Source organism: Eucyclogobius newberryi, unplaced genomic scaffold (assembly GCF_026437365.1).
Source record: "Eucyclogobius newberryi isolate DKJ021-1_F unplaced genomic scaffold, fEucNew1.0.hap1 SCAF_16, whole genome shotgun sequence".
Taxonomy (NCBI): Eukaryota; Metazoa; Chordata; class Actinopteri; order Gobiiformes; family Gobiidae; genus Eucyclogobius; species Eucyclogobius newberryi.
In genome coordinates this window covers 36,712,824-36,730,772 of record NW_027315790.1, presented here as the reverse complement: position 1 = coordinate 36,730,772, position 17,949 = coordinate 36,712,824, and the positions used below count along the sequence as shown (strand labels likewise).

At 37.2% G+C, this 17,949-nt stretch overlaps 1 protein-coding gene and 2 pseudogenes across 2 annotated transcripts in view; all 3 read right to left on the bottom strand.

Moving 5' to 3' along the window:
- The window catches only part of LOC140362280 (uncharacterized), a 28,906-nt gene extending 17,730 nt beyond the window's left edge, over window positions 1–11,176 (bottom strand). For both annotated transcript variants that reach the window (XM_072448392.1, XM_072448393.1), the window contains exons 1-11: window positions 11,088–11,176; window positions 4,889–4,950; window positions 4,789–4,809; window positions 4,677–4,709; window positions 4,548–4,577; window positions 4,440–4,469; window positions 4,090–4,122; window positions 3,912–4,001; window positions 3,690–3,761; window positions 3,202–3,611; window positions 2,050–2,263 (exon numbers count right to left, since the gene is read on the bottom strand). In XM_072448392.1, the coding sequence (XP_072304493.1) occupies window positions 2,050–2,263; window positions 3,202–3,611; window positions 3,690–3,761; window positions 3,912–4,001; window positions 4,090–4,122; window positions 4,440–4,469; window positions 4,548–4,577; window positions 4,677–4,709; window positions 4,789–4,809; window positions 4,889–4,950; window positions 11,088–11,098 (1,006 nt within the window). In that variant the 5' untranslated portion in view covers window positions 11,099–11,176. The remainder of the gene's footprint in view (window positions 1–2,049; window positions 2,264–3,201; window positions 3,612–3,689; window positions 3,762–3,911; window positions 4,002–4,089; window positions 4,123–4,439; window positions 4,470–4,547; window positions 4,578–4,676; window positions 4,710–4,788; window positions 4,810–4,888; window positions 4,951–11,087) is intronic.
- Window positions 11,177–12,043: 867 nt separating this feature from the next.
- LOC140361560 (uncharacterized) lies at window positions 12,044–14,313 on the bottom strand (annotated as a pseudogene).
- Window positions 14,314–14,350: 37 nt separating this feature from the next.
- Window positions 14,351–17,420, bottom strand: LOC140361559 (uncharacterized; annotated as a pseudogene).
- Window positions 17,421–17,949: the final 529 nt, after the last annotated feature.

Below are 17,949 nucleotides of genomic sequence, written 5' to 3'. Positions count from 1 at the left end.
GCGCTATTCAAACCAAGTTTACTTACTTACTTACACCTGATGGCTGATGGCCCTATGGAACCTGGCAGGACCTTTATTATTTTTTTGGATCAAATACGGACATCTTCTGTAGGATAAATGTTGTTCCTCAGTTGAAGTTTTTTTTACTGAACTGATCTCTGCATTTGCGTTTTGTGAATCAAATCAAGGATTCAATCATTGAAACGGGTTAGAATCTTCTCCTCTGTCTTTGATCCAGTGCTTTGTGTCTTTAAGATGAAGCTGCACGACGCTCTGTGGTCCTGAACTCCAGTGTCTGACGTGTGAGAGAGCCTCTGGTGCAGTGGCTCTTTAGTCTCACTATGTGGCTCTTTAGTCTCACTATGTGGCTCTCTTTAGTCTCACTGTGTGGCTCTTTAGTCTCACTATGTGGCTCTTTAGTCTCACTATGTGGCTCTTTAGTCTCACTACGTGGCTCTCTTTAGTCTCACTGTGTGGCTCTTTAGTCTCACTATGTGGCTCTTTAGTCTCACTATGTGGCTCTTTAGTCTCACTATGTGGCTCTTTAGTCTCACTATGTGGCTCTCTTTAGTCTCACTATGTGGCTCTTTAGTCTCACAATGTGGCTCTCTTTAGTCTCACTATGTGGCTCTTTAGTCTCACTATGTGGCTCTTTAGTCTCACTATGTGGCTCTCTTTAGTCTCACTATGTGGCTCTTTAGTCTCACTATGTGGCTCTTTAGTCTCACTATGTGGCTCTCTTTAGTCTCACTATGTGGCTCTTTAGTCTCACTATGTGGCTCTCTTTAGTCTCACTATGTGGCTCTTTAGTCTCACTATGTGGCTCTTTAGTCTCACTATGTGGCTCTCTTTAGTCTCACTATGTGGCTCTTTAGTCTCACTATGTGGCTCTTTAGTCTCACTATGTGGCTCTTTAGTCTCACTATGTGGCTCTCTTTAGTCTCACTATGTGGCTCTTTAGTCTCACTATGTGGCTCTTTAGTCTCACTATGTGGCTCTTTAGTCTCACTATGTGGCTCTTTAGTCTCACTATGTGGCTCTTTAGTCTCACTATGTGGCTCTTTAGTCTCACTATGTGGCTCTCTTTAGTCTCACTATGTGGCTCTTTAGTCTCACTATGTGGCTCTTTAGTCTCACTATGTGGCTCTTTAGTCTCACTATGTGGCTCTTTAGTCTCACTATGTGGCTCTTTAGTCTCACTATGTGGCTCTCTTTAGTCTCACTATGTGGCTCTTTAGTCTCACTATGTGGCTCTTTAGTCTCACTATGTGGCTCTTTAGTCTCACTATGTGGCTCTTTAGTCTCACTATGTGGCTCTTTAGTCTCACTATGTGGCTCTCTTTAGTCTCACTATGTGGCTCTTTAGTCTCACTATGTGGCTCTTTAGTCTCACTATGTGGCTCTTTAGTCTCACTATGTGGCTCTTTAGTCTCACTATGTGGCTCTTTAGTGAGACTAAAGAGCCACATAGAGCGGCATCAGCTCTGGTCATTCTTTCTTAAGGTAACAAAGAATATTAGTTTCATGTGAAACTAAAGAAATAGATACATTTCAGGCTGTTTCAAGGAGGCTCCATTTAGAAGGGGAAAAACTGTCCAGATCTTTTTCTAGGGTTAGGGTTAGGATGGAAAACTCCTGGACGAATGAGGGTTAGGGTTAGGGTTAGGGTTAGGGTAAGGCTTAGGATGGAAAACTCCTGGACGAATGAGCGATTACGTGATATGAAACTACACAAAAACAGCAAAGTAATGCTGCAATAATTAGTTTGGACGCTGTAAAAGCTTTTGATTCTGTTGGCTGGCCTTACTTATATAAAGTTCTGATTAAATTAAAATTTCAAGCAGATGACTTAGTAATAAAACTCCTCCCATGGACACGGTGACCGGCGACCTTCGGATCATCATTACACAAACTGAACCAAGGATTAAGGATTAGACTGACATTATAATTGACATAAATTCAATAATCACATTTGGACTTGAAACAAGAATCATTTGAGCAGGTATAACCTAAATAATTCCTAAATGTGAGAATTAGTAAGATTGTTACCTGTTTCTGACGATTCCTTGCTTTGGGCCTCAGTCGTTTTCCCTCCCTCTGCCTCTTCCTCTGCCTCATCTTCATCCTCAGATCCATCATCGCTGCTGTCGGAGGTATTGACCTCTGAACTGTCTGAATCATCCACAGCCTCTTGTTCACTTTCACTGCTTTCTGAGTCTTCCAAGATTTTCTCAACATCCTCAGACTTGTCTTCTGGACTCTCCTTGTCATCGTAAAAAAAAGAAAAAAAAAGCGTATGTAACACTTTTCGACCTTCACGGCCTCTTTACATCAAGGAACCTCGAACCCATTCACACAACAGGATTCACCTGAGGCAGCTGCAATCGCACCGCCAACCTGTGGGCCAGTGGATCCAAACACTCTACCAAGGGTGTTTATGTTGGGAATGGGATTTCGAACCACTGACCACTGGCTCAGAAGACAAGCGCGCTACAACTAGGGTTGCCAACCATCCCGGATTGCCCGGGACGTCCCGAATTATGGGTGGTTTTGATTTGTCCTGTCCGGGACAGCTCCAGTCCCATATTCCAATCACAGCCTCGCCGGCCAATAATTGGCTACTGCAAACGCGCTACGCAGACATTTACCACGCGCCTCTCAAAGCTCCACTTACTTGAATTACCGTGACAGCCGCGCGTCTCAGCCAATCAGTGCGCAGCAGCCGAACTCCGGCTGCTGCGCGCTGATCCGAGGTCAGATTGAATTAAAATCCCTGGCCTGTCCTCGCTCTCTGATGCCACCGCCAGCTCAAGATCAAGTATTATTCATAACCATAAAGGGAAACAGAAGGTAAAGCGTCAGTTCAGTTCAGTGTCTGCAGCAGATGGTTATAGTCTAATGCTAACATGACATTTGAGAGAAACTTAATAATAATTAATAATTGTCTTCACTATTCCAATGAACAATACATCCAAGCAAGTACAGTAGTGGTTTGCCAAAATTACACTGAAATTAGTAGGTTTATGGTATGGCTAATGTGGCTAATGAAACCTTGTAATTTCTGTAATTATTATTGGTCAGCTGTTGGCGCGCGCACGTGCGCCCGCACCTGGAAGAAAGTGTCCCTCATTTGGGGTTGAGATAGTTGGCAACCCTAGCTACAACTGAGCTACTGCAGCTCATGGAATCATCTGGACTCACCTCCTCCAGACTCTCGTCCGTCTCCAGACTCTCCTTCTCCACTGAACTCGAGTGTTCTACGTCTGCCGTGTCTTTCCCCTCTTTACTCTCTTCCTCTGGAGTCACCTTCTCCTCTGAGGACTCCTTCTCCTCCTGACTATCCTCCTCTGCAGTGTCTTTCTCCTCTGAACTCAGGTCATCTTCTTCCTTTTCCTCTGAACTCAGGTCGTCTCCTTCCTTTTCCTTTGAACTCAGGTCGTCTCCTTCCTTTTCCTTTGAACTCAGGTCATCTCCTTCCTTTTCCTCTGGGCTATCTTCAGGAGAACCAGCAAGTTCTGGACTCTCTGTGCTCTTAAGCTCTTCTTCAGGTATTTGTTCTGAGATTCCTTCGGTTTCTTCTAGCCTTTTGTTTTCATCGGTGCTGTCCAGTCCTGAAAGATTAACAGTAGATTCAATACAGTTGTTTCCAATGTATGTTCTCTCTTTACTGTTCTCTTTTTTCAGCTCACCATCAGAGTCAAACTTGGAGTCCAGTCCAGAGTCCAGTTCTTTGGCTGGGGTGGAATCTGCTTTAGATTCATCTGAAATAGATTGTGTTACTTTCAGCTGTTTGGATGCTTCTGTTTGTGGCCATTTTGATTTGTCACAGTTTGACAAGTCCTAGTTCAGTCCTTAGTCCAGTCCTAGTTCAGTCCTTAGTCCAGTCCTAGTTCAGTCCTTAGTCCAGTTACCTTTTTCAGTCTGTGCTGCAGAGTTGGAATCATGACTTTCTGATCCAGTCATTTCTGTCTCTGAAGTGGAACTGTCGGCTCCATCAGAACCTGCAGCAGAAACAGGATTCAAGCTGGAACTAAACCAGGACCAAACCAGGACCAAACCAGGACCAAACCAGGACCAAACCAGGACTACCTGTCTTGTCGGTGCTGGTTTCTGCAGACGGAGCTGAGAAGACAAAATAAAGCTAGTTTTACACAAAGTGCTTTAAATGTGAAACATGTGAGACAAAATGACTGCTTTTCTCTGTGCTTTGAATGTGAAACATGTGAGACAAAATGACTGCTTTTCTCTGTGCTTTGAATGTGAAACATGTGAGACAAAATGACTGCTTTTCTCTGTGCTTTAAATGTGAAACATGTGAGACAAAATGACTGCTTTTCTCTGTGCTCTAAATGTGAAACATGTGAGACAAAATGACTGCTTTTCTCTGTGCTTTAAGACGTGAAATGTTGGACACAAAATCTCGTCTGCAGCAGTTTCACCTTCAGTTGTTTCTCCAGAGTCGGCGTTGTCTGAAAACACACAACCTTTAATACAGCGTTTACACTGAGACTTTCAGCTGTTCAGACACATGATCAAGGTGAGTTTACCTGTGGGGGTGGGGCCAGATGTAAAGGCATCTATGAAACAAAGAGAGGTCATGTGACTAAATCAGGAAGTGACTCAAGCAATCAGTTTTTTTTAAAATATAACTAAAATATAAGAGTTTAGAGTCGTACCATCAAATTGTTTCAACAAATCATCCAGTTTTTCTGAAAAATATTCTTCTGTGTCAGCCCGAGTAATGCATAATAACTCATTATAACTTATAATTATTTTAAAAGGTCTTACTGTCGTCTGACGGATGGTCATCTGCACAAACAAACATGGTAATCGTTACAAAAACCAACATACATCTTACATCACCATAAAAGACGTGAGCATCACAGACCTGGAAGTGGAGCTGACAGAGACACAGAGATGAGGCTGAGCAACAACACGCCAACCAAACACCTGAGAAACAGAAACATGTTCAAAACCCCTATCCACATCTCACTGAGCAGAGAAACATGTTCAGAACCTCAGGAACATCTCACTGAGCAGAGAAACATGTTCAGAACCTCAGGAACATCTCACTGAGCAGAAACATGTTCAGAACCTCAGGAACATCTCACTGAGCAGAGAAACATGTTCAGAACCTCAGGAACATCTCACTGAGCAGAGAAACATGTTCAGAACCTCAGGAACATCTCACTGAGCAGAGAAACATGTTCAGAACCTCAGGAACATCTCACTGAGCAGAGAAACATGTTCAGAACCTCAGGAACATCTCACTGAGCAGAGAAACATGTTCAGAACCTCAGGAACATCTCACTGAGCAGAGAAACATGTTCAGAACCTCAGGAACATCTCACTGAGCAGAAACATGGTCAGAACCTCAGGAACATCTCACTGAGCAGAGAAACTCTTCTTCTTCTTCTTCTTCTTCTTCTTCTTCTTCTTCTTCTTCTTCTTCTTCTTCTTCTTCTTCTTCTTCTTCTTCTTCTTCTTCTTCTTCTTCTTCTTCTTCTTCTTCTTCTTCTTCTTCTTCTTCTTCTTCTTCTTCTTCTTCTTCTTCTTCTTCTTCTTCTTCTTCTTCTTCTTCTTCTTCTTCTTCTTCTTCTGTACACCCGCATGGCCTCTGATTTTACAACATATTTTCCAGTTCCAATAAATACATATTTTGTGTCAGTACAATGTTCTCTTGTATTTATTAATGTTTGGATTACCAAATTAAATTACTATGTTAAAACTTATAAATAAACCTGAATAAAAATGTTTGGTGCCTGCGAAGGGCCTAAGGCCTCATTGGTCCCTCTCCATCGCCGTGAAGGGCCTAAGGCCTCACTGGCCCCTCTCCGTGAAGGGCCTAAGGCCTCATTGGCCCCTCTCCATCGCCACGAAGGGCCTAAGGCCTCACTGGCCCCTCTCCGTGAAGGGCCTAAGGTCTCATTGGCCCCTCTCCATCACCGTGAAGGGCCTAAGGCCTCATCGGCCCCTCTCCATCGCCGTGAAGGGCCTAAGGCCTCACTGGCCCCTCTCCGTGAAGGGCCTAAGGCCTCATTGGCCCCTCTCCGTCGCCGTGAAGGGCCTAAGGCCTCACTGGCCCCTCTCCGTGAAGGGCCTAAGGCCTCATTGGCCCCTCTCCATCGCCGCGAAGGGCCTAAGGCCTCACTGGCCCCTCTCCGTGAAGGGCCTAAGGCCTCATTGGCCCCTCTCCATCACCGTGAAGGGCCTAAGGCCTCATCGGCCCCTCTCCATCGCCGTGAAGGGCCTAAGGCCTCATCGGCCCCTCTCCATGAAGGGCCTAAGTCCTCATCGGCCCCTCTCCGTGAAGGGCCTAAGGCCTCATTGGCCCCTCTCCATCGCCGTGAAGGGCCTAAGGCCTCATCGGCCCCTCTCCGTGAAGGGCCTAAGGCCTCATCGGCCCCTCTCCGTGAAGGGCCTAAGGCCTCATCGGCCCCTCTCCGTGAAGGGCCTAAGGCCTCATCGGCCCCTCTCCGTGAAGGGCCTAAGGCCTCATCGGCCCCTCTATATACAAGAGACAAGCGTAAGACTTCAAAGATTTTTCATTTTTTTCCTACTTGTTTTTTGTTAAGTTTATATCATTGGTTGTTTCAGACAAAAGGGCCCTAACGGCCCCCGTGCCCAATAAGGACCTACTGGGTTGGCCAAACAGAACCAAAGGTTTGCCACCCCAACCCTGCCAACCCTGCCAACCCTGCCAATCCTGCCAACCCTATACAGGGCCGTAAAGGCTGGTGCCGACATCTCTGAACTGAAAGTGTTTTATATATAAATGTATATATAAAAACTAACTTAAACCCAAAGAAAAGTGAGAACAGGGTCCTGGACTCACCCAATTATTATTTCACCTTTTGTAAAAAGAGTTAGAGCTTTTTCACTTTCTTAAGTTAGTACAAGTACTTTATTTGTATTTTATGTATTTATTTATTTATTTGACAGGGTTAGTACAGTTAAGTCAAACGTTACCACCAAATTAGAAAAAGCTTCAGTTGTTTCATCTGGACTCAGTTTGAAAAATTAGACGTTTCGACTCTCATCCAAGAGTCATTGTCAATAAAAGAATTTAGATCGAGAACTCCGATATTAATACTGATTCTGAGTTAAGATTCTGAATAGGCTACCTCGGTAGATACAAGGGGGAGTTTCTGTTGAAACAAACAACTCTTTCTACTTCAGGAAGGCTCCTCCCAATGGGCGGGTCTTACCACAGAACAGTATTAATATCGGAGTTCTCGACCAAAATTCTGTTATTGACAATGACAATGAGAGTCGAAACGTCTATTTTTTCAAACTGAGTCCAGATGAAACAACTGAAGCTTTTTCTACTATGGAACACGCCTGGACCAATGAGGGATTACACCGACGTTTACATTGTATACGTGTACATTGTATACATTGTGTACATTGTGTACATTGTATACATTGTGTACATTGTGTACATTGTGTACATTGTATACATTGTGTACATTGTGTACATTGTGTACATTGTATACATTGTGTACATTGTGTACATTGTGTACATTGTATACATTGTGTACATTGTGTACATTGTGTACATTGTGTACATTGTGTACATTGTATACATTGTGTACATTGTGTACATTGTGTACATTGTGTACAGTGTGTACAGTGTGTACAGTGCGTATCAGGACCTGCTTGTCAAATCCAACGCTCGATCGAGCTGGAATACACGTTTAATGCAGCAGGTTGTGTCAAAGAAACAATTGGAGAACTACAGACACAGAAGGGTTAGGGTCAAGGTTAGGGTCAGGGCTAGGGTTAGGGGTTAGGGTCAGGGTTAGGGTTAGGGTTAAGGTTAGGGTTAGGGTCAGGGTTAGGGTCAGGGTTAGGGTTAGTGGGCTGGTTAGGGTTAGGGTCAGGGTTAGGGTCAGGGTTAGGGTTAGTGGGCTAGTGTTAGGGTTGGATGAGATTCATTGTGTCTTCTTTTAAATATTCTTTTGATTGTTCGTTTAGAAAGAAAAAAGTGGGTTGACATGTTTTGGTGAGCGTCTGTCTATCCTCAAAAAGTGACTGATGCGACCGTGTTACTTTTCAGCTGAAAGTCCCGGAAGTGGCCACGCCCTGGTCACGCCCCTTGGCCCTGCCCCCTGTTCCCGCACCCTGGTCTCACCCCCTGCCACCCGGCGGTCCCTAGAGAACCCCAGACACGTGGGAGCATGAAAGCCCCTCCGTCTCTCTTCGGGTGTGGGATTAACTGTCAGAAAAGGCCATCAGAACAGCACCAGCACACATCAGACCTAGGGCTAACCCAGATCTAACCCTAACCCTGACCCTGACCCCTGACCCTGACCCTGACCCTGACCCTGTGGAGAAGCTACGATGACATTTTAGAGAAAATAAAAGCAGGGCACACACAGGAGCTAGAGCACCTAAACACAATAGACAAACCCTGGGAACATAAAGTTCACCTGCGAGCAGGAAAAGGAGGGAACAATACCAGGGGGCGTGGCCAGACTGGCAGAGTGGCCACTTCCAGGAAGATCGGCTGCTAAGTGACACGTCACCTTCTGAGAATAGTAACAGAGGCTCATCCAATCAGAATCAGAAAAGGTTTATTGCCTTTGTCAATGAACAAAATTCACAAACATTGGAACTTGCTTTGGTGCAACATAAAACAATGAATAATGATAAAACATGCCAAGGTAAAAAAAAAGCCTACTTTTGTCTTCACAAACAAACAAACAAACAAACAGAAGTATATTAAAGCCCATTTATCAATATTATAATTCCACATAAACTCAGTATGGCAAAAGAAAACAATCTAATGCTGCTCTAAAGTCAACTTAAAGCACTTAAATGTACTGCACTAAAGAAAGTATTTTCAATATAAACTAATATCAAATGACCCTAACCCAGGTCTGAACCAGGTCTGAACCAGGTCTTGACCAGGTCTGGACCAGGTCTGGACCAGGTCTGGACCAGGTCTGGACCAGGTCTGGACCAGGTCTGGACCAGGTCTGAACCAGGTCTGGACCAGGTCTGGACTTGAGCTGTGGTCAGATTTGGTTATGAGCTTTTGTTTTCACAGAATTTAAATGGTAAATGCAAAATAAGGCTTTGATTTGAATGTGACTTTGGTTCAACTTAGACTAACCTAGAACACCCGAAAAGCCATTCATCTGAACACCTGAAAGGCAAATCATCTGAACACCTGAAAAATATTTCATCTGGACACCCAAAAGGCTTTCCTTCAGAACACCTGAAATGTCCATCATCTGGACACCCAAAAGCCCCTTGATCTGGACACCTGAAGGGCCTTTCATCTGAACACCTGAAAGGCCCAGGTGAAGTATGTTCAGACACAAGCCTCAGATCCTGACGCTGTGGAAACATCATATAACAATTCCACCTCCAGAAGCTCTGAACACTCAGGCTTTATCTGAGACAGAAGTGAAAACCACCTTCAGCTGCTCTCTGTGCAGACTGAACACCTGCAGGAGCTGGCTTCTGCGAATCTGATACAGGCTTCTAACACAGCTTTAATTTAGAGACACACAGACGCACACACACACACTCTCAGTATCAGTGTCTCGGACAGATCAGTCTGGGTCCGTCTGGACTGTGAGCATTGAAGCGTTTAAACAAAGAACAACAGTGAATGAAGAAGGAACACAACACAGACCTGAGCCAGTTTCCAGTCTGGACCTAACACACTGATAACTAGGGTCCACTTTTCCTTACTATCAAACTTTAATATTATGTCACTGATCAGAATATGTTCCATCTGTGTGTTTGTTACTGAAGTTGTAGAGGTAAAATCACATCTCGAGTCGCCCAGGACTGATCCGTAATGGTAAACGTTTCCTCCGGACAATTTTTTTTTAAAACAACATGGAAACATTATGTTTTCAGAACATTGCCCAAATTAAACTTAGGAAACCTTTCTATGATCAAATCTGCAGTAAAAGGTCTGGTCTTTGTGTGTGGTCTGACTCTGGACAGTTCACTGAGCTCAGACTCATCAGGAAACAGCAGAAAAGACAAGAGTTCACACTCAGAAAAGCATGTGTGCGTTCAGTAGAAATGTGTGTGCAGTTCCTCTTTCATTTGTTGTGTTCAGTGGCAGTTACTTTGCTCAAGGTTTTGAGGAAATTACTGTGGTATCAGTGATAATCAGTATTAAATAAATGCACAACAAAAGGTGAAATAAACAAAAATCTAATACCAACTGATAAGTTACACGTCACCAACGCCAGTGACAGTGCTGAAAATGGCTTGCAGTTAAAACAGCTCCTAATTGAGTGACTTTAAAAGAACATAAGTTTGTGGATTATTTTAAGAAGACAAAATGAACTTTGTTGGGGAAACAAAAATCTGTTTTAATCCTCTTTAAACCATAATATATTGTAAAAAATACTGTACAGCACGTCTGTGTAATCCCTCATTCGTCCAAGAGTGTTTTATTGTAGATAAAATTCAGTTGTATCATCTGGATTGAATTTTTTCTACAATACTATTGTACAGTAAGTATCCTGAATACAGTTTTCTGAACCCTAACCCTAACCCTAGACCAGAATATGTTACTAAATTCATTTTAATGCAGGTTTTCAGTATTCTGGAACTAAATACATTTACGTTTTCTCCCATCACTGTAAGCGACACTTTCAGAGACTTCATTTGGACTCAAAGTAAAATCAGGGGAACAAAAACTCTGCATCTGAAGGATCGATGAGGCGTAAATGCAGCTCAAATCTCACACTTCTCTCTCAGGCCCAGCCCCCTGCAGGTGAGGCTCAGGTGTCAATCAAACAAACCTTACACACAGCTCCTGCTTCAGCTTAAGGCACAAACATCAGATAAACATGACAAAATGTATGTCATTAACTTAAGGGTTAGGGTTAGTGTTCTGTGTTTAAGAAATTCAAATTAAAATAGATTCTGTAAAACATTTGCATCTCAAAGAAATGTCCCACAAATAAAAACACATTCTCCCTGTGTTGCTTTTATCCAACCACATCTGCAGATCCGGACTTGTGACCTGCTGTGTGTGGGAAGGCTTCTGGTGTAGGTGTCAGGTGTGTGTCTGGTGTAGGTGTCAGGTGTGTGTCAGGTGTGTGTCTCACCTGTGGAGCATGTTGTTTGTGGCAGTTCACGTCAGAGGTGAAAGCAGTGACTTCTCAAACTCTTCCGACACTTCAGATTTGAGCTGCACTGCACAAGTCTAGGCTTTTATACATGCCCCGGGACACGCCCACTTCTGCCCTTACCCCACCCCCATCACACTTAGTCCCACCCACAGATGGGGCCTGCTTCATTCCTCAGAGTCACAGAATCATAGACTCATGCAACACAAGACTTTACTGACATAAGCATTCATCTGAGGAACTGACAGGAACACAGACAATATAACATGTAATCTATGATATATAACATATAAACTATAACATATGCCATGTAAAATATAACATGGACAATTTAACATGTAAACTAAAACAAATATCATGTTAACTATAATATATGACATGTAGAATATAACATGTAAAATGTAGTGTGTAAACTATATAGCATGTTAACTATAGCATATAACATGATGTAAACTATAGCATATGACATATAAAATATTACATGTAAACAATAACATATATTAGGGCAATACAGGGCAATCTGGCAATAACAATAGAGTGTAATTTCATCCCTGTGACAATCATTTATAGCTATGGAGCTATATACATTAGGCATGGCAAGTTTATTTGTAGAGCACAATTCATACATAAGGCAATTCAAAGTGCTTCACACAGCAGGAAATAATGCATTCAATGCATTACAAAACAGCTTTTATAGCTATTAAAAGTCAAATTGTCCTATTGTGATTCTCTATTTCTCTGTTTGTTGCAACTGTCTGTCTGGTGACCTCTGTAAAGTGAGTGATTTGTGAATTTTAACCAATCACAGTGAAGAGTGAACTGTCAGGACATAAATGATCAATCTAAACTATCTAAACTATCTAAATTATAACATGCAACATGTAACGTGTAAACTATAACATATATGTTATATGTAATAGTTTACAGGTTGTAAACTATAACATAACATGTAAACTATAGCGTGTAACATGTAAACTATATCATGTAACATGTAAACTACAACATGTAACATGTAAACTATAACATAACATGTCAACTATAGCATGTAACGTGTAAACTATAACATATAACATGTAAATTATAACATGTAGTTTACATGTGATGGGGGTGATGGTCGAGGTGTCGATGCTGAGTGAAAAGGGACCAGTTTTATTGAGAGTGGATTTGGTGCCAATGAGGAGGAGCTCTGTTTTGTCACTGTAAACTATAACATTTAAACTATAACTACAACATTTAAACTATAACATGTAACATGTAAACTATAACTACAACATTTAAACTATAACATGTAACATGTAAACTATAACTACAACATGTAAAATATAACATGTAACATGTAAACTATGACACATAATATGTAAACTATAACATATAACATGTAAACTATAACATGTAAACTATAGCATATAACATGTGAACTATGACATAACATGTAAACATAACATATAACTTGAAAATTATAACATGTAAACTGCAACATGTTACATGTAAACTATAATGTGTTACATGTAAACTATAACATGTTACATGTAAACTATAACATGTAAACTATAACATTTAAACTATAACTACAACATTTAAACTATAACATGTAACATGTAAACTATAACTACAACATGTAAACTATAACATGTAACATGTAAACTATAACATATAACATGTAAACTATAACATGTAACATGTAAACTATAACATATAACATGTAAACTGTAACATGTAACATGTAAACTATAACATGTAAACTATAACATATAACATGTAAACTATAACATGCAACATGTAAACTATAGCATATAACATGTGAATTATGAGATAAAATGTAAACTATAACATATAAAATGAAAATGATAACATGTAAACTTTAACATGTAAACTATAACATGTTACATGTAAACTATAACATGTAAACTATAACATTTAAACTATAACTACAACATGTAACATGTAAACTATAACTACAACATGTAAACTATAACATATAACATGTAAACTATAACATATAACATGTAAACTATAACATGTAAACTATAACATATAACATGTAAACTGTAACATGTAACATGTAAACTATAGCATGTAACATGTAAACTGTAACATGTAACATGTAAACTATAGCATGTAACATGTAAACTATAACATGTAAACTATAACATAGCATGTAAACTATAGCATGTAACATCCAAACTATTGCATGTAAACTATAACATAACATGTAAACTATAGCATGTAACATGTAAACTATAACATGTAAACTATAACATAACATGTAAACTGTAACATAGCATGTAAACTATAACATGTAAACTATTACATGTAACATGTAAACTATATAATATAAGATATACAACATGTAAACTATAACATGTAAACTATAACATATAACAAGTAAACTATAACATGTAACATGTAAACTATAACATGTAACGTGTAGACTATAACATAACATGTAAATTATATCATATAACATGTAAATTATAACATGTAGACTATAACATGTGACATTTAAACTAACATATAAGTTGTAACATGCAAACTATAATATGTAAAATGTAAGCTATAACATGTAACATGAAAAATATAACATGATGTAACATGAAAAATATAACATGTAACGTGTAAACTATAACGTGTAACATGTAAACTATAACATGTTACATGTAAACTATAACATGTAAACTATAACATTTAAACTATAACTACAACATTTAAACTATAACATGTAACATGTAAACTATAACTACAACATGTAAACTATAACATATAACATGTAAACTATAACACATAATACGTAAACTATAACATATAACATGTAAACTATAACATATAACATGTAAACTATAACATGTAAACTATAACATGTAACATGTAAACTATAACATGTAACATGTAAACTCTAACATGTGACATGTAAACTATATCATATAACATGTAAACTGTAACATGTAAACTGTAACAGGTAAACTGTAACATGTAAACTGTAACATGTAAACTATAGCATGTAACATGTAAACTATATCATGTAACATGTAAACTATATCATGTAAACTATAACATAACATGTATACTATAGCATGTAACATCTAAACTATAGCATGTAAACTATAACATAGCATGTAAACTATAACATGTAAACTATAACAACATTTAAAATATAACATGTAAACTATAACATAACATGTAAACTATACCATAACATGTAAACCATAACCTTAATATGTAAACTATAACATGTAACATGTAAACTATAACATGTAAACTATAACATGTAAACTATAACATGTAACATGTAAACTATAACATATAACATGTAAACTATAACATAACATGTAAACTATATAATGTGCAATGGCTGAAGCCATTGCGATTGTCTGCATTCTTGCGTAAAAGTACTACGTGTAAGAGTGTGTAAAAGTACTACATGTGTGAAAACGTACTACATGTGTGTAGTAAAGACTTTATTCTTGTTAGGCTCGAGCCATGGAAAGGAATGCTCATTCCATTGAATGCTGGAGTCTAATGTTCTTCCCCTGGTTTCTTATTCCTATTTTCTTCGAGCCCAAACTCAAATAAAATGGGGCTTGGATCCACACGGCCCAGGGCCGCGCCCCCAGGGGAAAAACATTAGACTCCAGCATTCCATGGAATGAACATTCCATTCCATGGCTCAAACCCTACAAGAATAAAGTCTTTACTACACACATGTAGTTTTTTTTACACACATGCAATATTTTTCACGCAAGAATGCAGACACTCGCAATGGCTTCTTCCGAGAGTCACTCTCAGTCTTGATTTGCAGATTGAGAATGACTCTCGGATGAGTGTCAAAACTTATCTTTTTTTTTTCTTTTTTTTCAGATGATACAACTGAATCTTTTTCTACAAGTAAACTAGCATATAACATGTAAACTAACATGTAAACTATAACATAAACATGTAAACTAACACGTAAACTAACACGTAAACTATAACATATAAACTAACACGTAAACTATAACATGTAAACTAACATGTAAACTATAACACATAACATGTAAATTATAACATATAACATGAAAATGATAGCATGTAAACTGTAACATGTAACATGTAAACTATAACATGTAACCTATAACATGTAACATGTAAACTATAACATATAACATGTAAACTATAACATGTAACCTATAACATGTAACATGTAAACTATAACATATAACATGTAAACTATAACATGTAACATGTAAATTATAACATATAACATGTAAACTATAGCATATAACATGTGAACTATGACATAACATGTAAACATAACATATAACTTGAAAATTATAACATGTAAACTGCAACATGTTACATGTAAACTATAACGTGTTACATGTAAACTATAACATGTTACATGTAAACTATAACATGTTACATGTAAACTATAACATGTAAACTATAACATTTAAACTATAACTACAACATTTAAACTATAACATGTAACATGTAAACTATAACTACAACATGTAAACTATAACATGTAACATGTAAACTATAACATATAACATGTAAAATATAAACACATAATATGTAAACTATAACATGTAACATGTAAACTATAACATATAACATGTAAACTGTAACATGTAACATGTAAACTATAACATGTAAACTATAACATATAACATGTAAACTATAACATGCAACATGTAAACTATAACATATAACATGTAAACTATAACATGTAAACTATAGCATATAACATGTGAATTATGAGATAAAATGTAAACTATAACATATAAAATGAAAATGATAACATGTAAACTTTAACATGTAAACTATAACATGTTACATGTAAACTATAACATGTAAACTATAACATTTAAACTATAACTACAACATGTAACATGTAAACTATAACTACAACATGTAAACTATAACATATAACATGTAAACTATAACATGTAAACTATAACATGTAACATGTAAACTATAACATGTAACATGTAAACTATAACATGTGACATGTAAACTATAACATATAACATGTAAACTGTAACATGTAACATGTAAACTATAGCATGTAACATTTAAACTATAACATGTAAACTATAACATAACATGTAAACTATAGCATGTAACATGTAAACTATAACATGTAAACTATAACATAACATGTAAACTGTAACATAGCATATAAACTATAACATGTAAACTATTACATGTAACATGTAAACTATATAATATAAGATATACAACATGTAAACTATAACATGTAAACTATAACAAGTAAACTATAACATGTAACATGTAAACTATAACATGTAACGTGTAGACTATAACATAACATGTAAATTATATCATATGACATGTAAATTATAACATGTAAACTATAACATGTGACATTTAAACTGTAACATATAAACTGTAACATGCAAACTATAATATGTAAAATGTAAGCTATAACATGTAACATGAAAAATATAACATGATGTAACATGAAAAATATAACATGTAACATGAAAAATATAACATGTAACGTGTAAACTATAACGTGTAACATGTAAACCATAACATGTAAACTGTAACATGCAAACTATAACATAACATGTAAACTATATCATATAACATGCAAACTATAACATGTAACATGTAAACTATAACATATAAACTATAACATGTAAACTATAACATGTGACATGTAAACTATAAAATGTAACATGTAAACTATAACATGTAAACTATAGCATATAACATGTAAACTATAGCACATAACATATAAACTATAACATGTGAACTATAACATGTGACATGTAAACTATAACATGTAACATGTAAACTATAACATGTAAACTATAACATGTAAACTTTAACATATAACATGTAAACTATAACATGCAACATGTAAACTATAACATATAAACATAACATGTAAACTGTAACATGAAAAATATAACATGTAACATGTAAACTATAACATGTAACATGTAGACTATAACATGTAAACTATAACATTTAAAATGTAAACTATATAATATAATATATATAACATGTAAACTATAACATGTAACATGTAAACTATAACATGTAAACTATAACATGTAACATGTAAACTATAACATGTTACATGTAAACTATAACATGTAAACTATAACATTTAAACTATAACTACAATATTTAAACTATAACATGTAACATGTAAACTATAACTACAACATGTAAACTATAACATATAACATGTAAACTATAACACATAATACGTAAACTATAACATATAACATGTAAACTATAACATGTAAACTATAACATGTAAACTATAACATGTAACATGTAAACTATAACATGTAACATGTAAACTCTAACATGTGACCTGTAAACTATATCATATAACATGTAAACTGTAACATGTAAACTGTAACATGTAAACTGTAACATGTAAACTATAGCATGTAACATGTAAACTATATCATGTAACATGTAAACTATATCATGTAAACTATAACATAACATGTAAACTATAGCATGTAACATCTAAACTATAGCATGTAAACTATAACATAACATGTAAACTATAACATGTAAACTATAACATGTAAACTATAACATAGCATGTAAACTATAACATGTAAACTATAACAACATTTAAAATATAACATGTAAACTATAACATAACATGTAAACTATAACATAACATGTAAACCATAACCTTAACATGTAAACTATAACATGTAACATGTAAACTATAACATATAACATGTAAACTATAACATAACATGTAAACTATATAATGTGCAATGGCTGAAGCCATTGCGATTGTCTGCATTCTTGCGTAAAAGTACTACGTGTAAGAGTGTGTAAAAGTACTACATGTGTGAAAACG